General features: G+C 38.8%; 2 protein-coding genes across 2 annotated transcripts in view; one reads left to right on the top strand and one right to left on the bottom strand.

The window, feature by feature from the left end:
• Nucleotides 1-368: 368 nt before the first annotated feature.
• eci1 (enoyl-CoA delta isomerase 1) lies at nucleotides 369-18014 on the bottom strand. The gene is made up of 7 exons (XM_079253562.1): nucleotides 17906-18014; nucleotides 15956-16066; nucleotides 15088-15215; nucleotides 14849-14995; nucleotides 13868-13989; nucleotides 13616-13794; nucleotides 369-946 (listed from the first exon to the last, which is right to left on the bottom strand). The coding sequence occupies exons 1-7, from the start codon at nucleotides 17946-17948 to the stop codon at nucleotides 780-782; spliced, it is 897 nt and encodes a 298-aa protein (XP_079109688.1). The 5' UTR covers nucleotides 17949-18014; the 3' UTR covers nucleotides 369-779.
• Nucleotides 18015-19555: 1541 nt separating this feature from the next.
• Nucleotides 19556-23699, top strand: part of LOC306765262 (growth hormone secretagogue receptor type 1-like) — a gene marked incomplete at both ends in the record, with an annotated part of 39945 nt that continues 35801 nt past the window's right edge. Inside the window, one exon of the mRNA XM_079252669.1 lies at nucleotides 19556-19664. Within this exon, the coding sequence (XP_079108795.1) occupies nucleotides 19556-19664 (109 nt within the window). The remainder of the gene's footprint in view (nucleotides 19665-23699) is intronic.

Genomic DNA, 23699 nt, shown 5'->3' with positions numbered 1-23699 from the left:
AAAGGCGATGGCGAGAACTTTGACGTCCCACCAGGGATACAACGCTACTAACGCCTCCTCAGCTGCTGAAGTGGTATGTTCGTGTTGAGTTGGTGTCTCAAAATTATCATAATCAAACCAAAAATGGTTCTTATGTGGTTTTCTGTGTTGAAGTAGGAAGTGAGTTTGTTTTTTCCCCCTGCAGACATAGGTATGCCACGCCCGCTCTCCGTCCAATCAGAACCCTTCCCAACCCCCTGATATAAAGCTGAATTAAGTGAAGGCAAATAAACGTGTTTTCCATGTAAACCTCAATTTGCAACAACTATTTCCATGTAAACATGAAGGAAAATGTAACTGTAGACACAAACAATAATGAAAGCTCTCCATGTCAGTCCAACTATTTATTCAGATTTCACACAGAGAAATGGACAGAAGAGAAATCAGATACGTCTGTGGACATTCAGACACCGCAGGTCATGCTAACCGTCAGCGTTCCTGTAAATACGGTGAAAAGAGGCACTTTCAGGGTTAACAGGCCCATCTGGAGCACAACCAATCAGAGATCAATACTGATGTTTGGTTAAAATCATCTGAAAACTACATTTCTTGATTATATTTGCTGAAGAGGGGATGAAGTTGGACAGGAAGACGCTGCCTGACCCTGAATCACGTCTGCAGAAATGTGACACACCTCTGCTAGGTGTGATTTCACATCTGGTTCGCAGCTGCCATGAACCCATCTAGACGACATGTCAAACCTGAGTCTGCGCGGTGGGACCACCTAGCCACGCTCCCCTCTAGGCTTTCTTCCTTTTCAGCATCTCCATGTACATGTGCAGCGACTTCTGGATGGAGTCTTTGGTGATGAAGCTGACGAAGTTCTGGATGTCGGCTTCTCTGTTGGACTTTAGCTTGTCCATCGTCGGCTTCCTCATCATGGACTTGGTGATCTGTCGGGCGTGTTCTGCAACACAAATGCAGTCAGTTCACACTTCTGTCTGGCGGTTTGTCCGTCATCTTCACCTTAATGAATTCATTTCCTGGAACTAAGTTTTCTCCAACGTGATTAACTCATTAGCAGACAAAGTTGTCTTTTTGAACCCCGACGTTTGTTGACAGAAACAAAAAAACGTCTTTCTGAACCCCAACGTTTGTTGACAGAAACAAAAAGACGTCTTTCTGAATCCCGACGTTTGTTGACAGAAACAAAAAAACGTCTTTCTGAACCCCAACGTTTGTTGACAGAAATAAAAAAAAACGTCTTTCTGAATCCCGACGTTTGTTGACAGAAACAAAAAAGACGTCTTTCTGAATCCCGATGTTTGACAGAAACAAAAAAGACGTCTTTCTGAATCCCGACGTTTGTTGACAGAAACAAAAAGACGTCTTTCTGAATCCCGACGTTTGTTGACAGAAACAAAAAAGACGTCTTTCTGAATCCCAACATTTGTTGACAGAAACAAAAAGACGTCTTTCTGAATCCCGACGTTTGTTGACAGAAACAAAAAAGACGTCTTTCTGAATCCCGACGTTTGTTGACAGAAACAAAAAAAGACGTCTTTATGAATCCCGGCGTTTGTTGACAGAAACAAAAAGACGTCTTTCTGAATCCCGACGTTTGTTGACAAAAAAAACGTCTTTCTGAATCCCGACGTTTGTTGACAGAAACAAAAAAGACGTCTTTCTGAATCCCGACGTTTGTTGACAGAAACAAAAAGACGTCTTTCTGAATCCCGACGTTTGTTGACAGAAACAAAAAAGACGTCTTTCTGAATCCCGACGTTTGTTGACAAAAAAAACGTCTTTCTGAATCCCGACGTTTGTTGACAGAAACAAAAAGACGTCTTTCTGAATCCCGACGTTTGTTGACAGAAACAAAAAGACGTCTTTCTGAATCCCGACGTTTGTTGACAGAAACAAAAAAGACGTCTTTCTGAATCCCGACGTTTGTTGACAAAAAAAAACGTCTTTCTGAATCCCGACGTTTGTTGACAGAAACAAAAAAGACGTCTTTCTGAATCCCGACGTTTGTTGACAGAAACAAAAAGACGTCTTTCTGAATCCCGACGTTTGTTGACAGAAACAAAAAAGACGTCTTTCTGAATCCCGACGTTTGTTGACAAAAAAAACGTCTTTCTGAATCCCGACGTTTGTTGACAGAAACAAAAAGACGTCTTTCTGAACCCCAACGTTTGTTGACAGAAACAAAAAGACGTCTTTCTGAACCCCAACGTTTGTTGACAGAAACAAAAAGACGTCTTTCTGAATCCCGACGTTTGTTGACAGAAACATAAAAGACGTCTTTCTGAATCCCGACGTTTGTTGACAGAAACAAAAAAAACGTCTTTCTGAATCCCGACGTTTGTTGACAGAAACAAAAAGACGTCTTTCTGAACCCCAACGTTTGTTGACAGAAACAAAAAGACGTCTTTCTGAATCCCGACGTTTGTTGACAGAAACAAAAAAGACGTCTTTCTGAATCCCAACGTTTGTTGACAGAAACAAAAAGACGTCTTTCTGAATCCCGACGTTTGTTGACAGAAACAAAAAAGACGTCTTTCTGAATCCCGACGTTTGTTGACAAACAAAAAGACGTCTTTCTGAATCCCGACGTTTGTTGACAGAAACAAAAAAGACGTCTTTCTGAATCCCGACGTTTGTTGACAAAAAAAACGTCTTTCTGAATCCCGACGTTTGTTGACAGAAACAAAAAGACGTCTTTCTGAACCCCAACGTTTGTTGACAGAAACAAAAAGACGTCTTTCTGAACCCCAACGTTTGTTGACAGAAACAAAAAGACGTCTTTCTGAATCCCGACGTTTGTTGACAGAAACATAAAAGACGTCTTTCTGAATCCCGACGTTTGTTGACAGAAACAAAAAAAACGTCTTTCTGAATCCCGACGTTTGTTGACAGAAACAAAAAGACGTCTTTCTGAACCCCAACGTTTGTTGACAGAAACAAAAAGACGTCTTTCTGAATCCCGACGTTTGTTGACAGAAACAAAAAAGACGTCTTTCTGAATCCCAACGTTTGTTGACAGAAACAAAAAGACGTCTTTCTGAATCCCGACGTTTGTTGACAGAAACAAAAAAGACGTCTTTCTGAATCCCGACGTTTGTTGACAGAAACAAAAAGACGTCTTTCTGAATCCCGACGTTTGTTGACAGAAACAAAAAAGACGTCTTTCTGAATCCCGACGTTTGTTGACAGAAACAAAAAGACGTCTTTCTGAATCCCGACGTTTGTTGACAGAAACAAAAAAGACGTCTTTCTGAATCCCGACGTTTGTTGACAAAAAAGACGTCTTTCTGAATCCCGACGTTTGTTGACAGAAACAAAAAAGACGTCTTTCTGAATCCCAACGTTTGTTGACAGAAACAAAAAGACGTCTTTCTGAATCCCGACGTTTGTTGACAGAAACAAAAAGACGTCTTTCTGAATCCCGACGTTTGTTGACAGAAACAAAAAAGACGTCTTTCTGAATCCCAACGTTTGTTGACAGAAACAAAAAGACGTCTTTCTGAATCCCGACGTTTGTTGACAGAAACAAAAAAGATGTCTTTCTGAATCCCGACGTTTGTTGACAAAAAAGACGTCTTTCTGAATCCCGACGTTTGTTGACAGAAACAAAAAAGACGTCTTTCTGAATCCCAACGTTTGTTGACAGAAACAAAAAGACGTCTTTCTGAATCCCGACGTTTGTTGACAGAAACAAAAAGACGTCTTTCTGAATCCCGACGTTTGTTGACAGAAACAAAAAAGACGTCTTTCTGAATCCCGACGTTTGTTGACAGAAACAAAAAGACGTCTTTCTGAATCCCGACGTTTGTTGACAGAAACAAAAAAAACGTCTTTCTGAATCCCGACGTCTGTTGACAGAAACAAAAAAGACGTCTTTCTGAATCCTGACGTTTGTTGACAGAAACAAAAAGACGTCTTTCTGAATCCCGACGTTTGTTGACAGAAACAAAAAAGACGTCTTTCTGAATCCCGACGTTTGTTGACAAAAAAGACGTCTTTCTGAATCCCGACGTTTGTTGACAGAAACAAAAAGACGTCTTTCTGAACCCCAACGTTTGTTGACAGAAACAAAAAGACGTCTTTCTGAACCCCAACGTTTGTTGACAGAAACAAAAAGACGTCTTTCTGAATCCCGACGTTTGTTGACAGAAACAAAAAAGACGTCTTTCTGAATCCCGTTTGTTGACAGAAACAAAAAAGACGTCTTTCTGAATCCCGACGTTTGTTGACAGAAACAAAAAGACGTCTTTCTGAACCCCAACGTTTGTTGACAGAAACGAAAAGACGTCTTTCTGAATCCCGACGTTTGTTGACAGAAACAAAAAAGACGTCTTTCTGAATCCCAACGTTTGACAGAAACAAAAAGACGTCTTTCTGAATCCCGACGTTTGTTGACAGAAACAAAAAAAGACGTCTTTCTGAATCCCGACGTTTGTTGACAGAAACAAAAAGACGTCTTTCTGAATCCCGACGTTTGTTGACAGAAACAAAAAAGACGTCTTTCTGAATCCCGACGTTTGTTGACAGAAACAAAAAGACGTCTTTCTGAATCCCGACGTTTGTTGACAGAAACAAAAAAGACGTCTTTCTGAATCCCGACGTTTGTTGACAGAAACAAAAAAGACGTCTTTCTGAATCCCAACGTTTGTTGACAGAAACAAAAAGACGTCTTTCTGAATCCCGACGTTTGTTGACAGAAACAAAAAAGACGTCTTTCTGAATCCCGACGTTTGTTGACAGAAACAAAAAGACGTCTTTCTGAATCCCGACGTTTGTTGACAGAAACAAAAAAGACGTCTTTCTGAATCCCGACGTTTGTTGACAGAAACAAAAAGACGTCTTTCTGAATCCCGACGTTTGTTGACAGAAACAAAAAAGACGTCTTTCTGAATCCCGACGTTTGTTGACAGAAACAAAAAAGACGTCTTTCTGAATCCCGACGTTTGTTGACAAAAAAAACGTCTTTCTGAATCCCGACGTTTGTTGACAGAAACAAAAAGACGTCTTTCTGAACCCCAACGTTTGTTGACAGAAACAAAAAGACGTCTTTCTGAACCCCAACGTTTGTTGACAGAAACAAAAAGACGTCTTTCTGAATCCCGACGTTTGTCGACAGAAACAAAAAAGACGTCTTTCTGAATCCCGACGTTTGTTGACAAAAAAGACGTCTTTCTGAATCCCGACGTTTGTTGACAGAAACAAAAAAGACGTCTTTCTGAATCCCGACGTTTGTTGACAAAAAAGACGTCTTTCTGAATCCCGACGTTTGTTGACAGAAACAAAAAAGACGTCTTTCTGAATCCCGACGTTTGTTGACAGAAACAAAAAGACGTCTTTCTGAATCCCGACGTTTGTTGACAGAAACAAAAAAGACGTCTTTCTGAATCCCGACATTTGTTGACAGAAAAAAAAAGACGTCTTTCTGAATCCCGACGTTTGTTGACAGAAACAAAAAAGACGTCTTTCTGAATCCCGACGTTTGTTGACAAAAAAAACGTCTTTCTGAATCCCGACGTTTGTTGACAGAAACAAAGACGTCTTTCTGAACCCCAACGTTTGACAGAAACAAAAAGACGTCTTTCTGAACCCCAACGTTTGTTGACAGAAACAAAAAGACGTCTTTCTGAATCCCGACGTTTGTTGACAGAAACAAAAAGACGTCTTTCTGAATCCTGACGTTTGTTGACAGAAACAAAAAAGACGTCTTTCTGAATCCCGACGTTTGTTGACAGAAACAAAAAAGACGTCTTTCTGAATCCCGACATTTGTTGACAGAAAAAAAAAGACGTCTTTCTGAATCCCGACGTTTGTTGACAGAAACAAAAAAGACGTCTTTCTGAATCCCGACGTTTGTTGACAAAAAAAACGTCTTTCTGAATCCCGACGTTTGTTGACAGAAACAAAGACGTCTTTCTTAACCCCAACGTTTGACAGAAACAAAAAGACGTCTTTCTGAACCCCAACGTTTGTTGACAGAAACAAAAAGACGTCTTTCTGAATCCCGACGTTTGTTGACAGAAACAAAAAGACGTCTTTCTGAATCCTGACGTTTGTTGACAGAAACAAAAAAGACGTCTTTCTGAATCCCGACGTTTGTTGACAGAAACAAAAAAGACGTCTTTCTGATTCCCGACGTTTGTTGACAGAAACAAAAAGACGTCTTTCTGAATCCTGACGTTTGTTGATAGAAACAAAAAGACGTCTTTCTGAATCCCGACGTTTGTTGACAGAAACAAAAAAGACGTCTTTCTGATTCCCGACGTTTGTTGACAGAAACAAAAAAGCGTCTTTCTGAATCCCGACGTTTGTTGACAGAAACAAAAAGACGTCTTTCTGAACCCCAACGTTTGTTGACAGAAACGAAAAGACGTCTTTCTGAATCCCGACGTTTGTTGACAGAAACAAAAAAGACGTCTTTCTGAATCCCAACGTTTGACAGAAACAAAAAGACGTCTTTCTGAATCCCGACGTTTGTTGACAGAAACAAAAAAGACGTCTTTCTGAATCCCGACGTTTGTTGACAGAAACAAAAAGACGTCTTTCTGAATCCCGACGTTTGTTGACAGAAACAAAAAAGACGTCTTTCTGAATCCTGACGTTTGTTGACAGAAACAAAAAGACGTCTTTCTGAATCCCGACGTTTGTTGACAGAAACAAAAAAGACGTCTTTCTGAATCCCGACGTTTGTTGACAGAAACAAAAAAGACGTCTTTCTGAATCCCAACGTTTGTTGACAGAAACAAAAAGACGTCTTTCTGAATCCCGACGTTTGTTGACAGAAACAAAAAAGACGTCTTTCTGAATCCCGACGTTTGTTGACAGAAACAAAAAGACGTCTTTCTGAATCCCGACGTTTGTTGACAGAAACAAAAAAGACGTCTTTCTGAATCCCGACGTTTGTTGACAGAAACAAAAAGACGTCTTTCTGAATCCCGACGTTTGTTGACAGAAACAAAAAAGACGTCTTTCTGAATCCCGACGTTTGTTGACAGAAACAAAAAAGACGTCTTTCTGAATCCCGACGTTTGTTGACAAAAAAAACGTCTTTCTGAATCCCGACGTTTGTTGACAGAAACAAAAAGACGTCTTTCTGAACCCCAACGTTTGTTGACAGAAACAAAAAGACGTCTTTCTGAACCCCAACGTTTGTTGACAGAAACAAAAAGACGTCTTTCTGAATCCCGACGTTTGTCGACAGAAACAAAAAAGACGTCTTTCTGAATCCCGACGTTTGTTGATAAAAAAGACGTCTTTCTGAATCCCGACGTTTGTTGACAGAAACAAAAAAGACGTCTTTCTGAATCCCGACGTTTGTTGACAGAAACAAAAAAGACGTCTTTCTGAATCCCGACGTTTGTTGACAGAAACAAAAAGACGTCTTTCTGAATCCCGACGTTTGTTGACAGAAACAAAAAAGATGTCTTTCTGAATCCCGACATTTGTTGACAGAAAAAAAAAGACGTCTTTCTGAATCCCGACGTTTGTTGACAGAAACAAAAAAGACGTCTTTCTGAATCCCGACATTTGTTGACAGAAAAAAAAAGACGTCTTTCTGAATCCCGACGTTTGTTGACAGAAACAAAAAAGACGTCTTTCTGAATCCCGACGTTTGTTGACAAAAAAAACGTCTTTCTGAATCCCGACGTTTGTTGACAGAAACAAAGACGTCTTTCTGAACCCCAACGTTTGTTGACAGAAACAAAAAGACGTCTTTCTGAACCCCAACGTTTGTTGACAGAAACAAAAAGACGTCTTTCTGAATCCCGACGTTTGTTGACAGAAACAAAAAGACGTCTTTCTGAATCCCGACGTTTGTTGACAGAAACAAAAAAAGACGTCTTTCTGAATCCCGACGTTTGTTGACAGAAACAAAAAAGACGTCTTTCTGATTCCCGACGTTTGTTGACAGAAACAAAAAGACGTCTTTCTGAATCCTGACGTTTGTTGATAGAAACAAAAAGACGTCTTTCTGAATCCCGACGTTTGTTGACAGAAACAAAAAGACGTCTTTCTGAATCCCGACGTTTGTTGACAGAAACAAAAAAGACGTCTTTCTGAATCCCGACGTTTGTTGACAGAAACAAAAAAGACGTCTTTCTGATTCCCGACGTTTGTTGACAGAAACAAAAAGACGTCTTTCTGAATCCCGACGTTTGTTGACAAAAAAGACGTCTTTCTGAATCCCGACGTTTGTTGACAGAAACAAAAAAGACGTCTTTCTGAATCCCGACGTTTGTTGACAAAAAAGACGTCTTTCTGAATCCCGACGTTTGTTGACAGAAACAAAAAAGACGTCTTTCTGAATCCCGACGTTTGTTGACAGAAACAAAAAGACGTCTTTCTGAATCCCGACGTTTGTTGACAGAAACAAAAAAGACGTCTTTCTGAATCCCGACATTTGTTGACAGAAAAAAAAAGACGTCTTTCTGAATCCCGACGTTTGTTGACAGAAACAAAAAAGACGTCTTTCTGAATCCCGACGTTTGTTGACAAAAAAAACGTCTTTCTGAATCCCGACGTTTGTTGACAGAAACAAAGACGTCTTTCTGAACCCCAACGTTTGACAGAAACAAAAAGACGTCTTTCTGAACCCCAACGTTTGTTGACAGAAACAAAAAGACGTCTTTCTGAATCCCGACGTTTGTTGACAGAAACAAAAAGACGTCTTTCTGAATCCTGACGTTTGTTGACAGAAACAAAAAAGACGTCTTTCTGAATCCCGACGTTTGTTGACAGAAACAAAAAAGACGTCTTTCTGATTCCCGACGTTTGTTGACAGAAACAAAAAGACGTCTTTCTGAATCCTGACGTTTGTTGATAGAAACAAAAAGACGTCTTTCTGAATCCCGACGTTTGTTGACAGAAACAAAAAAGACGTCTTTCTGATTCCCGACGTTTGTTGACAGAAACAAAAAAGCGTCTTTCTGAATCCCGACGTTTGTTGACAGAAACAAAAAGACGTCTTTCTGAACCCCAACGTTTGTTGACAGAAACGAAAAGACGTCTTTCTGAATCCCGACGTTTGTTGACAGAAACAAAAAAGACGTCTTTCTGAATCCCAACGTTTGACAGAAACAAAAAGACGTCTTTCTGAATCCCGACGTTTGTTGACAGAAACAAAAAAGACGTCTTTCTGAATCCCGACGTTTGTTGACAGAAACAAAAAGACGTCTTTCTGAATCCCGACGTTTGTTGACAGAAACAAAAAAGACGTCTTTCTGAATCCTGACGTTTGTTGACAGAAACAAAAAGACGTCTTTCTGAATCCCGACGTTTGTTGACAGAAACAAAAAAGACGTCTTTCTGAATCCCGACGTTTGTTGACAGAAACAAAAAAGACGTCTTTCTGAATCCCAACGTTTGTTGACAGAAACAAAAAGACGTCTTTCTGAATCCCGACGTTTGTTGACAGAAACAAAAAAGACGTCTTTCTGAATCCCGACGTTTGTTGACAGAAACAAAAAGACGTCTTTCTGAATCCCGACGTTTGTTGACAGAAACAAAAAAGACGTCTTTCTGAATCCCGACGTTTGTTGACAGAAACAAAAAGACGTCTTTCTGAATCCCGACGTTTGTTGACAGAAACAAAAAAGACGTCTTTCTGAATCCCGACGTTTGTTGACAGAAACAAAAAAGACGTCTTTCTGAATCCCGACGTTTGTTGACAAAAAAAACGTCTTTCTGAATCCCGACGTTTGTTGACAGAAACAAAAAGACGTCTTTCTGAACCCCAACGTTTGTTGACAGAAACAAAAAGACGTCTTTCTGAACCCCAACGTTTGTTGACAGAAACAAAAAGACGTCTTTCTGAATCCCGACGTTTGTCGACAGAAACAAAAAAGACGTCTTTCTGAATCCCGACGTTTGTTGATAAAAAAGACGTCTTTCTGAATCCCGACGTTTGTTGACAGAAACAAAAAAGACGTCTTTCTGAATCCCAACGTTTGTTGACAGAAACAAAAAAGACGTCTTTCTGAATCCCGACGTTTGTTGACAGAAACAAAAAGACGTCTTTCTGAATCCCGACGTTTGTTGACAGAAACAAAAAAGATGTCTTTCTGAATCCCGACATTTGTTGACAGAAAAAAAAAGACGTCTTTCTGAATCCCGACGTTTGTTGACAGAAACAAAAAAGACGTCTTTCTGAATCCCGACATTTGTTGACAGAAAAAAAAAGACGTCTTTCTGAATCCCGACGTTTGTTGACAGAAACAAAAAAGACGTCTTTCTGAATCCCGACGTTTGTTGACAAAAAAAACGTCTTTCTGAATCCCGACGTTTGTTGACAGAAACAAAGACGTCTTTCTGAACCCCAACGTTTGTTGACAGAAACAAAAAGACGTCTTTCTGAACCCCAACGTTTGTTGACAGAAACAAAAAGACGTCTTTCTGAATCCCGACGTTTGTTGACAGAAACAAAAAGACGTCTTTCTGAATCCCGACGTTTGTTGACAGAAACAAAAAAGACGTCTTTCTGAATCCCGACGTTTGTTGACAGAAACAAAAAAGACGTCTTTCTGATTCCCGACGTTTGTTGACAGAAACAAAAAGACGTCTTTCTGAATCCTGACGTTTGTTGATAGAAACAAAAAGACGTCTTTCTGAATCCCGACGTTTGTTGACAGAAACAAAAAAGACGTCTTTCTGATTCCCGACGTTTGTTGACAGAAACAAAAAAGACGTCTTTCTGAATCCCGACGTTTGTTGACAGAAACAAAAAAGACGTCTTTCTGAATCCCGACGTTTGTTGACAGAAACAAAAAAGACGTCTTTCTGATTCCCGACGTTTGTTGACAGAAACAAAAAGACGTCTTTCTGAATCCCGACGTTTGTTGACAGAAACAAAAAAGACGTCTTTCTGAATCCCGACGTTTGTTGACAGAAACAAAAAAGACGTCTTTCTGAATCCCAACGTTTGTTGACAGAAACAAAAAGACGTCTTTCTGAATCCCGACGTTTGTTGACAGAAACAAAAAAGACGTCTTTCTGAATCCCGACGTTTGTTGACAGAAACAAAAAGACGTCTTTCTGAATCCCGACGTTTGTTGACAGAAACAAAAAAGACGTCTTTCTGAATCCCGACGTTTGTTGACAGAAACAAAAAGACGTCTTTCTGAATCCCGACGTTTGTTGACAGAAACAAAAAAGACGTCTTTCTGAATCCCGACGTTTGTTGACAGAAACAAAAAAGACGTCTTTCTGAATCCCGACGTTTGTTGACAAAAAAAACGTCTTTCTGAATCCCGACGTTTGTTGACAGAAACAAAAAGACGTCTTTCTGAACCCCAACGTTTGTTGACAGAAACAAAAAGACGTCTTTCTGAACCCCAACGTTTGTTGACAGAAACAAAAAGACGTCTTTCTGAATCCCGACGTTTGTCGACAGAAACAAAAAAGACGTCTTTCTGAATCCCGACGTTTGTTGATAAAAAAGACGTCTTTCTGAATCCCGACGTTTGTTGACAGAAACAAAAAAGACGTCTTTCTGAATCCCAACGTTTGTTGACAGAAACAAAAAAGACGTCTTTCTGAATCCCGACGTTTGTTGACAGAAACAAAAAGACGTCTTTCTGAATCCCGACGTTTGTTGACAGAAACAAAAAAGATGTCTTTCTGAATCCCGACATTTGTTGACAGAAAAAAAAAGACGTCTTTCTGAATCCCGACGTTTGTTGACAGAAACAAAAAAGACGTCTTTCTGAATCCCGACATTTGTTGACAGAAAAAAAAAGACGTCTTTCTGAATCCCGACGTTTGTTGACAGAAACAAAAAAGACGTCTTTCTGAATCCCGACGTTTGTTGACAAAAAAAACGTCTTTCTGAATCCCGACGTTTGTTGACAGAAACAAAGACGTCTTTCTGAACCCCAACGTTTGTTGACAGAAACAAAAAGACGTCTTTCTGAACCCCAACGTTTGTTGACAGAAACAAAAAGACGTCTTTCTGAATCCCGACGTTTGTTGACAGAAACAAAAAGACGTCTTTCTGAATCCCGACGTTTGTTGACAGAAACAAAAAAGACGTCTTTCTGAATCCCGACGTTTGTTGACAGAAACAAAAAAGACGTCTTTCTGATTCCCGACGTTTGTTGACAGAAACAAAAAGACGTCTTTCTGAATCCTGACGTTTGTTGATAGAAACAAAAAGACGTCTTTCTGAATCCCGACGTTTGTTGACAGAAACAAAAAAGACGTCTTTCTGATTCCCGACGTTTGTTGACAGAAACAAAAAAGACGTCTTTCTGAATCCCGACGTTTGTTGACAGAAACAAAAAAGACGTCTTTCTGAATCCCGACGTTTGTTGACAGAAACAAAAAAGACGTCTTTCTGATTCCCGACGTTTGTTGACAGAAACAAAAAAACGTCTTTCTGAATCCCAACGTTTGTTGAAAGAAACAAAAAGACGTCTTTCTGAATCCCGACGTTTGTTGACAGAAACAAAAAAGACGTCTTTCTGATTCCCGACGTTTGTTGACAGAAACAAAAAAGACGTCTTTCTGAATCCCGACGTTTGTTGACAGAAACAAAAAAGACGTCTTTCTGAATCCCGACGTTTGTTGACAGAAACAAAAAAGACGTCTTTCTGATTCCCGACGTTTGTTGACAGAAACAAAAAAGCGTCTTTCTGAATCCCAACGTTTGTGGACAGAAACAAAAAGACGTCTTTCTGAATCCTGACGTTTGTTGACAGAGACAAAAAGGCGTTTCTTTTCTCTCGTTGCGCTGGGAGCAATAAAAGTGACGGACGCTTCTGGTGCTATTCAGACGTGATCTGAGAGAGAGAGCACAAGATGCGCCATGGTCTTACTTCCCTCTTTCACCTGCTTAAATACAGGTCAGTAAAACATGTAGCAACCATCTATAATTTTGATACGGAACCTGGAGTTATTCTGGTGGATTGTAATGTATTTAATGTGCTTTAATACCGTTTTGTCATATGTAAAACCAACTTTTGAGTAAGTTCTCACATGTGGCTGCCATTTTATGCCGCCGAAACAGAGCTAGTGATATCTTTGAGTTGAGTTCAAACAAGCTGAAATGAAAATGCTGATGTTTGTGAAACATGTTTAATAAATTCAGACGTGATCTGAGAGAGAGAGCACAAGATGCATCGTGGTCCTACTTCCCTCTTTCACCTGCTTAAATACAGGAAACATCTCTGCTTCTGTGTCTTCAGCCCTGAGGCCCATAACAAAAAGACGTCTTTCTGAATCCCGACATTTGTTGACAAAAAAACCCCCGTCTTTCTGAATCCCGGCGTTTGTTGACAGAAACAAAAAGACGTCTTTTGTTTCTGCGGTTTCTGTAAACAGGAAGCTGATGTGACCGGATGCGCAAACATAAAAGTCCCCCAAACGCGCCCAAAGAGCACGCTCTGAAAACGCACCCCGTATGCTGAGAGCGCGCTGTGAGTGTGGAGCCAGAAGGCGCCGTGACACACACACCCACCAATACGCTGTCCCTATTCCGTCCCAGAACTCAACGTTACGCAGTCCTGACAGAGGAGCCAAAATGCTCCAAAATGCCGGCGGCCAATGAGTTAAGCTGTTGCCATGGAGATGCAGCAACACGGTGTATCAGGAGATGGAAGATGGACGAGTCGGGTACCTGGAATAGCCAACCACTTGGTCATGGTCTTCACGGCTGTGGTGAGGACCTGGTCTTCGGGCACCAGCTGGTCCACCAGACCCACCTTCAGGGCCTCTGAGGGGCTGTAGAGCAGTCCGAGCTGCAGCGCCAGCTCCGTGTTTCGGTGGCCCACGGTGTTGATCATCGTGTCTTTAAACCTTAAGGAATGCACAGCGCTAACTTTACCGCAGAGACAAACAACAACACAACAACGCTGCGGCGGACTCCCACCAGAAAGGCGCCACGATGCCGAGCTGCGTCTCATTGAGGCCGATGGTGAAGCGAGGGTTATCCGCCATGATCCTGTAGTCGCAGGTCATAGCCAGCAGACAGCCGCCTGCGGGGCTGGAACCCTGTGGGAGGAGTTAGAAAGACCCATGATGTGTTACAGGGACACAGAAGACACGACGGGCTGTTATTTTATTATTTTTGATTTTAAAAATATGTTGTGAAAACTTTTATCATATAAAAAATTACACAATGAGCTGTTCTTTTATTTTTTTTAATTAATTTTTAATTAAAAAGTTTTAATGATTTTTTATTCATGTTTTAAAAGATCTTTTATTATTTAATATTAACTCAATGGGCTGTTAATTTTTTTAAATTCATTTTTAATTTTTTAAAAAGTTTTAATGAATTTTTTTAAAAACTTCTTTTACTATTTAATATTTACACAATGAAATGTTCTTTTTTAATTTTATTTTTTTATGATTTCTTACTTATATTTTAAAACTTCTTCATTATTTATTATTTACACAATGGGCTGGTTTTTTTAAATTAATTTTTAATTAAAAATTGTTTTAATGATTTTATATTCATTTTTTAAAACTTATTTTTTTATTTAATATTTCCAAAACGGACTGCTCTTTTTTATTTAATTTTGATTTAAGAACAAATAATTTTAATGATTTTTTATTCATTTTTCAAAACTTATTGCATTATTTAATATTTACACACTGGGCTGTTCTTATTTATCTTAATAAAATGTCTTAAATCATTTATTCATTTTATTATTTAATATTTACACAGTGGAATTTTTTTTTTCTTATTTTTTATTTTAATGACTTTTTTTAATTCATTTTTTAAAACATCCTTTATTATTTAACATTTATACGTTGGGCTGTTCTTTTTTAATTTATTTTAATAAAATGTTTTAAATCATTTATTTATTGTATTAATTAATATTATAATGGCGGCCTGCTCGACACCTACATTGATTGCTGCTATAGTGACCATGTTGGAGCAGTAGACTTTCAGCCACATCTCCTGCACGGCCTTCCAGAACTCCCCGCAGCGCTCCGGACTCTTCCCGTACATCTCCAGGATGTCCAGCCCCGCCGAGAACACCTTGGGCTGGTTCTGGACATGAAGCGAAGCACACACTGAGGGTTAACAGCCACCATTTTACAGCCACGTTTTCACATTTTCACTGCGCTGCGTTCGAGGCGCACCGAGGTGATGATGAGGCCGCGGCAGCCCTTATCGATCTCCAGCTTCTCCACACTGATGGCGAGCTCAGTGAGGAAATCTAAGCTGAGGCTGTTGACTGGAGGACTCTGCATGTGCATCACCGCCACACCTGCAGGCAGAAAACAAAACATGAGCGGAAACTAAAGATGCAAAACATATCTGGAATTTAATATTAAAAACATAAAGCTGCCTTCTAGCAGCCGTATGAGCCGGGGGGTCGATGCAGAGCCTCCCTGGAGGCTCAACCTGTACCGGCGGACCACCAGGAGTCCGACTGGAGGACATCAAGGATCTACGTGGAGCGTAATGGAAAAGATCTGCTAACTAAGAGGAAGTCCAGCCATGAAGGGATGCAAAAACAAACACAAAATCTTAAAACTGAATCCCCGGCTTTATGGAGAGGCAAGAAGCAAGGACTGGTGGGATGTTATGGACCAACTGGGATAAAACTGGTTTGTACCTTCACAAACAGATCTGCAACATTCCAACTGGGAAAAGAAAAGCCTGCATTTCCATGGCGTCGTGGTTAGCACTGTGGCCTCACAGCTCGCTGGTTCGAGCCTCGACTGGGTCTTTCTGTGCGCATATTATGTGCGTTCTCTGCGGCTTCTTCCCACTGTCCAAAGTTAAACGGTTACTCTAAATCAGGGCTGTCCAGTTCTGGTCCTTGAGGGCCACTATCGAGCAGGTTTTCCATGTCTCCCTGCTCCAACACACCTGACTCAAACTAATCAGTCACTGACCTCTGAGACATAAAACTATGTAAGACCATGTGACAAGTAGCCTGTTTCAGGGACCGAAGCTGGAAACCGAGGACAGACAACCGAGGAGGGCGGAGACCGTCCTCACCCGTGTTCTGGTCGAAATCCACCTTGATCTTCGGCGCGGTGGAGCTGTTTCTCTGCTGAGACACACACACTCTGCCATGGCTGCTGCAGGGGGACAGCCGGGGTAGAAGACCTTCACAGAGACAAGAAACACGATCAGATGTTTATCACTCAGCAAAATCACAACAGGAAAAAAAAAAACTAACTACTCCATTTATATCATTAAAAAAAGGAAAAACATAAACGTTACTGCTCTAAAACAAGAACAGGAATACATCTTAGACCCTGATTAATGAAATATTCCAGTTAAAAAAGGTTTTCGGGGTTAACTTCCACCTGTTGCACATACGAGCTGCGACTTCGGTCTTTGATTAAAACACATTTCTTTGCACAAAGCGTTCAACTCAGGCTGACAGAGACTCTTTATTAACTTAAGTCCAAATTGTTTACTAATTTTTAAACTCGTGGTTACAATAGTGTATTACTGTACTGTTTTCTGTGTGTGCTCTTTTATATTGTTCGGCACTTTGGTTTACTGTTTGGAAATGTGCTATATAAATAAAGTTGACCTTGTTGTCTGCTGCACTTAAACAACAGCAGGAGAAACTGATTTACAGTCACAACGTTGAAATATTCTGCGGTATGGACATGAAGTATGTTCCATTTCATTTAAATAACTCAATTTAAGCAATAATAATGAGATCCAAAGTCATTAAAATAGAAGTTAAAAGTCCATCCATCCATCTTATGCCGCTTATCCGGGGTCAGGTCGCGGGGGCAGCAGCCTAACCAGGGAAGCCCAGACTTCCCTCTCCCCAGCCACATTTGCCAACTCTGTGGGGGGATCCCGAGGTGTTCCCAGGCCAGCCGAGAGATATAATCCCTCCAGACTTTTTTTTTTTTTTTTTTTTAAACTCAGTGACTTTTTTAACTCAGTTAAAAGACATTGAATTAAAAAGTCACAATGATAAGATTTAAAGTCATAATAATGAGATCCAAGGTCATTAAAATAGAGGTTAAAAGTCATTATTGAGCTAAAAAGTCACAATGAAAAGATTTAGTCATAATTATATGACAAAAGAAATTAATTTATGAGATTTGTTGTAATTATTTTTTGATAAAAACTTCTTTTGATTAGACCAAAAGTAATTATTATTAAAAAAATAAAGGTTTAAAGTCTATTATGAGTATTATTAGCTATTATTTAAGGATGCCATTGTGGCTTCATCTGTCTGACAAATCTGGCTTTTTCTTTTTTACAACATCTTTCTAGAATCTGTAATTTCTCCAAAATCAATAAAATTGTATTAATTGTAATTAATTTAATGGTAGTTATGATATCCATTTGCATCAATATTGTAGAGAAAAGACAATAATATCATAATTATTACTTCCAATCTCTTAATTATGACATCACATCTTTAAATCTCAGTAATATGACTAAATCTCTCACTTATGAGACGCTGTGGGAATATTTCTCTTTTACAGGAGACATAAATGTGCTCACAATAATAATAATAATGTCATTTCATAACAATTCCTCCATTATGTTGAATTGGTATGAAATTAATTAAATGAAATACTTTGGGGATTAATAAAGTATTTTTCATTTAATTTATTTCATTTCATAACAATTTAACATGTGGTTACAGTAAATCATCAATTCAACATGATGGAGGTGAGAAAATTCCTGCAGGAGCATCTAGATAGAAATGTTTACATCAGTTTGTAGCTTCCTGCAGCTAAATAGACTGAATATCCCCAACCTGCAGTGCCGTGCCGTGCCGGGACAGTGAGGCAGGTTTGTTTGTGTAAAATTTGACCTAAAGATGAAACATTTTCAGTCCTCTAACCTTTGCTCCACTTTCTGTCTCGCGCAGAAAACACGACGGTTCATTACATTGTTCATTTCTATTAAAGATATTTACTATCTTAGTCTGTCATATGTACCCTAACCCCCCGTCAGTCTTACCTGAAAAGCCCAACTTGGTCCTGAAAAATGATCTTAAAGCCATTTTCACTCTGAAAGAACAGCTGGTTTTCTTCTTCTTCTTCTTCTTCTTCTTCTTCTTCTTCGCTGCTTCACTTCTTCTTCTAACGGCATATTTCAAGTCGCTCCGAGATTTGTTTAGTTTCATTAGCGCCCCCTATTGCGCAGCTGCGATGCAGTTATTTATTTATTTATTTGTTTATTTTAACCTGTCCTGTCCAGCATCTTAGCATACATACAGAGCCATATTTTTCACTCATTCATTCATTTTTTTTAAACCACTTAATCCAATTCAGGGTCATGGGGAGCCTATCCCAGCAGTCTTTGGGCAAAAGGCAGGGTACACCCTGGGCAGCTCACCAGTCCATCACAGGGCCACACAGAGACAAACAACCTCTCTTGCTTACACCTAGGGGCAATTTATAGTAACCAATCAACCTAACACACATGTTTTTGGATGGTGGGAGGAAGCTGGAGAACCTGGACAGAACCTACACATGCACGGGGAGAACGTGCAAATTCCAGACAGAAAGGCCACTGTCGAAACATCGCCCCAGCCAAGGATCAAACCAGTGACCTTCTTGCTGTGAGGTCACAGTGCTAACCGCCATGCCATATTTTTGCCAAACAGATTTGCTCTGTCAAGGGAGACATCTCGTGTATATAGCTGCCCTGGATAATCTGAATATTTTTAAAATTTACTTACTTAATTACTTTTTTTTTTACTTCTTATTATTGTAAACTTTGCTCAAAATCCATCATTCTGCTGCTATAATACCCAAGAAGACAAGTAAAAAGATCAATAAAAACAATAAAAATGACGAAAAGTTTGTAGTGGATTAATTTTATTTAATTGAAAAAAAAAATTGTGAAACAAAAAAATCCACATTTTCGATTTTTCGATTTGATTTTCCCAGCCCTACTATTTATTCTTACTTGGATACTTGTGATAAATGAGTTTAAAATGAGACAACAAATGCAGGAGTTGTTTAGGAACAGCAACAGTGAGATGATTTAACACAGATATGAGGCTACAGGTTTGTGCTGACAGCGTGAGTGAGAGAGAGGGAGGTAAGTGGAAACGATCAGTATCAGGATGAGGAACAAGTGTCCACAGCAGGGAGACACGCAACAGCAAGCCTCCTCTCGACCTGTGAGTGTATCAGTTAAGATAACCTGTGTAGGATCACGTCTAATTATTCAGCCTAATGTGCTGTTTTTCCCTACATATTGCAAAAAAGTATGTTTTTAATTGATTCATCTAGCTGGTATAAGTGATTCCAGTAATAAGGATAATATGCAAATTAACTGAATAGATTTAATAAAAAGCCATGAGCTGTGTGTAATAAATATGGATACTTTCTATATAAATAGAAGTTATCTCAGTGTTAATAAAGGTTCATTTATCATTGTTTATTCTGTGTGTTTATTCAAATGGCAAAGTGTTCCTTCATGTTTTCTGTCTCGTTTCCACCAGACATCACTTTTCTACCTTGACCATCCTCTTCCCTCTTGGTGGTTATCGAGCGTCACAGGAAATCCATCAGCGTGCGTCACCTCTGCAGGCGGTGATCTGGGGAACACGCCGCTCTCCGCTGTCATTCCTACTGTCCAGTCCCACCTGGTGGCATCATGGAGGACCTGAGGAGGGCTTGTGAGGGGGAAAACTGTAGCTTCATGGAGGACTGCTCCACTCAAGACTGCTACTGGGAGGAACCGATGTTTGGACTCATTGAACTAGGTGGGTTAAATGACTTCCAGCTGCATTTAAAAAACAGCAGGAGAAACGGATTCACAGTCACAACGTTGCAATAATCTGCTGTATGAACATGAAGTATGTTTCATTTAATTTAAATAACTAATTTAAAGTCATAATAATGAGATCCAAAGTCATTAAAATAGAAGTAAAAAGTCATTATTGAGCTAAAAAGTCACAATGATGAGATTTAAAGTCATAATTATTTGACAAAAGAAAATAATTTATGAAATTTGTTGTAATTATTATTCGATAAAAACTTCTTATGATAAGACCAAAAGTAATTATTCTAAAATAAATCAAATAAATTTTTATTCTAAGATTCAAAGTCTATTATTAGTATTATTAGCTATTGTTTAAGGCTGCCATTGTGGCTTAATCAGTCTGCCAAATCTGGCTTTTTTACTTTTTTAAAGCATCTTTCTAGAATCTGGAGGCTTAATTTGACAAAATGCAATTTCTCCTAAATCAATAAAATTACATTAATTGTAATTAATTTAATGGTAGTTATGATATCCATTTGCATCAATATTGTAGATGAAAGACAATAATATTATAACTATTACTTGTAATCTCTTAATAATGACATCGAACTATGACAGAAATATTACATTTCAGAAATAGAAAACCCCAAATTGATCTCAAAGAGCAAAGAAAAACAATAGAATTAAAATAAAAACATGAAACAACGTATGTTCGTGTTGATATGAAGAAAGAAGTTTCAGATATCTGCAGATCTTTACTGAATGTTGACGTTTCAGTGAGGAAACGGTCCAGAAATAATGAACCCTTATGAATATTATCAATGCTACATGTTTCAGGCTGGGCTTGTGGAGCGTCTTCTGATCACTGTTAACACAAAGAAACAAACAGATTTGTTTGTTTGTTTGGAAAGTTTATTTTGATATGTCCTATAAAATGAAATAAAACGTACAAAAAAACAAAAAAACAAAAGCAACTTAAAAACTTATGATTTTATATGTAAAAACAGGTTTTTTTTCTACAGAAAAGCTCATCAGCTGTAAATGTTTGCCAACCAATTTTTCGGCGTATTAATTCATTATAAAAGTAACAGTAACTAAACATTAATTAACTAATATATTAGGTGTTAAGTGATTACATGAATCCACAGTGAGATGGTTATTAGTTCCTGCACTGATTAAAAGCTACAAAACCGAATGATTTGTAATCTTATATGATTTATCTCCTTTGCAGAATGTGTTAGATAATGTCTTCTTATAGTCAGCAAGATAGTTTTTGAAAAATAAAACGATATTTCCTTCAGCAAATCAAACCTGTGAAATGTTCAGACGATCTGGGATGCTCTTTTTACACATCATCACCTTATTGACCTGTTGACAACTGATATTAAGTCAGTTAGATTTAATTCAGCTTCACTTTACACAACTATTCAGTCATTTAATTCAGCTTTTACAAAGTCCAATTAAATACAATTTACTGTTTATATAATCTTACTAAAATATTTCCATTATAAAATCCATGTTAGCTCAATTTATAATTACTGTGTTCGTATGAATCTTGACATCAGACAATAAAATGATATGATTTATATTAATCACTGAGTTTATATGAATATTCTTAGGTTTATATAAATATTTTATCAGTTGTTTGTTAACTTTTGTCCAACTCTCCTTAAAGGTGCAGTGTCTCAGAATTACTGACATCTAGTGGTGAAAATGGACGTAGAATTTAATTAATTCAAGTTGTGACGGTACGGTGGCCATCAGTGGCCAAAATTCTTCCAGACATAAACATGTTTTTGTCTGTGAGTGGATCTAGTAGTTTCAGGTGAACTACAGGTCACTACTTCACCACCTACGTCAAGCAGCTACGTCAGATGTGTTCAGAAAGAACCACAGAAAGACCCGGAAGTTTAGTAGGAGCTAAAATGTTTATTGGAAACTGAGGGTCGTGGTCCCTTTGTTCCGATCTGTCCAAATGCACAAAAAGGTTAAAAAGAACTTCAAACAGTTCCTGCAGTAGGGAAGCAGCTATTGTGTACATCTGTTTTGTCTTCTTCTATGGTCCTTTTAAGGCGTTACTGATCCCAAACAATGCAGTAGCACCTGTCAAACAAAGCTAGTACTGCAGCACCAAAACTCAAGGCATTCTCACTTTACACACACAGTATTTTGTCCATTTAGAGACACCGTAGTGACAATGGTGGCACTAATATGGCAACTGCCATGTTTGAGGACCCATGAGAAGAACTGGGTTTTCTAAAAGAATTTAACAGTTATTTGGTGTCCATTGATTAGATAATAATAGAAACACAGTTTTAAATGATGTTACAGTTTTCTGTCATTTAACTTTGTTTTTATTGTCAGATTAATATTGATTGAAAGTTGATGATTTGCCAAATAATTATCTGGTTTGGCCATTTTGCACATGATTGCAAAATAGAAAATGTCTTTTTCAAAGTTTTTCTGGAAACCCAGCAGTAATAGTGGGCAATTTTTTCTTAAAACACTACAAAGAAAGAGGGTTAATTAAAGATCAATCACCTTCAATGTGTAAATGGGTTTAATTTCTGCCTTAATCTTTTTAAACAGTCAGTATACACAAAAGGAAAAAAAAAAAAAATCCTTCTTTTAAACAGCACACAACACATTTACAATATTATTTTGTTCCCCCAAAAATGTATCAGGAGTATTTGCAGATGTCACTTGGCTACTTAAGTTCAGGTGTAATCTTTATTACTGTAGCGCAGTGGGTCCTAAACTGGGGGGTGGGCTCCACAGGGGGGGCGCAGCAAGGCTAAATAAAACTTGGATGAATTTGTAAAAGTACTCATAGGAAATTATGATAAATCAGCAAGAGAGACTTCAAGTAATAAAAAAGAGAACAAACTATGATGGAGCATTTGGTTGGTAAGAATTAGAATCCAGTTTTTTTGCATGTACCAAAATATTATCATCTAATATATATCATCCTCAACACAAAGAAAAGCCTGAAGGTTACTTTAGAAATAAACTATCCAACTTTCATATATAGGAAAGTTGTTTTACTAAAGCTGCTTCGTCTCATAGGAAACTCCACTCACCTGAAGTAGTTTGCAGAGATTCCTGGTTTAAAATGGTTTATACTTAGTCGAAGAATGGATAATGATACTGACACGGTTTTATACCTAAAATACAGCCACTAAAACTAAAGATGCATTTCTTAGTATGTTTCTGTGGTTCATTTGACTGGAGGGGGGGGGCTCGACATTATTGTTGTCGATGAGGGGGCCCTGCAGAAAAAGTTTTGGAACCACTGCTGTAGTTCATTCATTTTCATTTTCCGAACCGCTTATTCCAATTCAGGGTCGCGGGGAAGCTGGAGCCTATCCCAGCTGGCTTTGGGCGACAGGCAGGGTACACCCTGGACAGCTCGCCAGTCAATCGCAGGGCCACTGCTGTAGTTATTAACACTAATTTAGTTGATTAACATTGTGTAGGGCCAACAGACTAGCATGACAAAGCAACACAGTTAAATATTTTAGCAAAAGTTTTCCACCTTTATTTTAAAACTGGATCCTTAGTTTGCAAATCTGCAGGCCAGAAATCTTCCTCACAGAATGACTCCACAGCTTTAGCATCAAGAAGCTATTTGTAATTCTGATAACCGGCCATTTTCCCATTTGTTTTCAGAAAAACATCCAGCCCTCCTCTAATGTGTCATTATAGCCACTTATTAAGCCCTTACAATGGAAACCAATGTTAGCCTGTCATAAACACAGGGCCATGGTTTCGTCTCTGTAAAAAGTAATTAGTTGAACTTGAGCAAACAGATGGTATGCACAATGGCAAAAAATGGGTATATCTGTTGTACATCCTGCACTATGCTACTGTGAAATATCCCGTCCTTCAACTGTGATTATCATACGGATGTTGGAATTATCCGTAAAAATGTTTAGAAACCTTAATGGAGCATGAATGGAGCACAATGCTAATTGTGGTTAGCATTATGTTAAGACTGGGAACAAGGTTAACATGACATTGTTCAAAGTATCAGTTA

Source organism: Telmatherina bonti (genome assembly GCF_933228915.1).
Source record: "Telmatherina bonti genome assembly, chromosome: 14".
In the NCBI taxonomy this organism is placed as follows: Eukaryota; Metazoa; Chordata; class Actinopteri; order Atheriniformes; family Telmatherinidae; genus Telmatherina; species Telmatherina bonti.
Note: the sequence above shows the minus strand (reverse complement) of the source record. Positions and strands in the feature narration are given on the sequence as shown.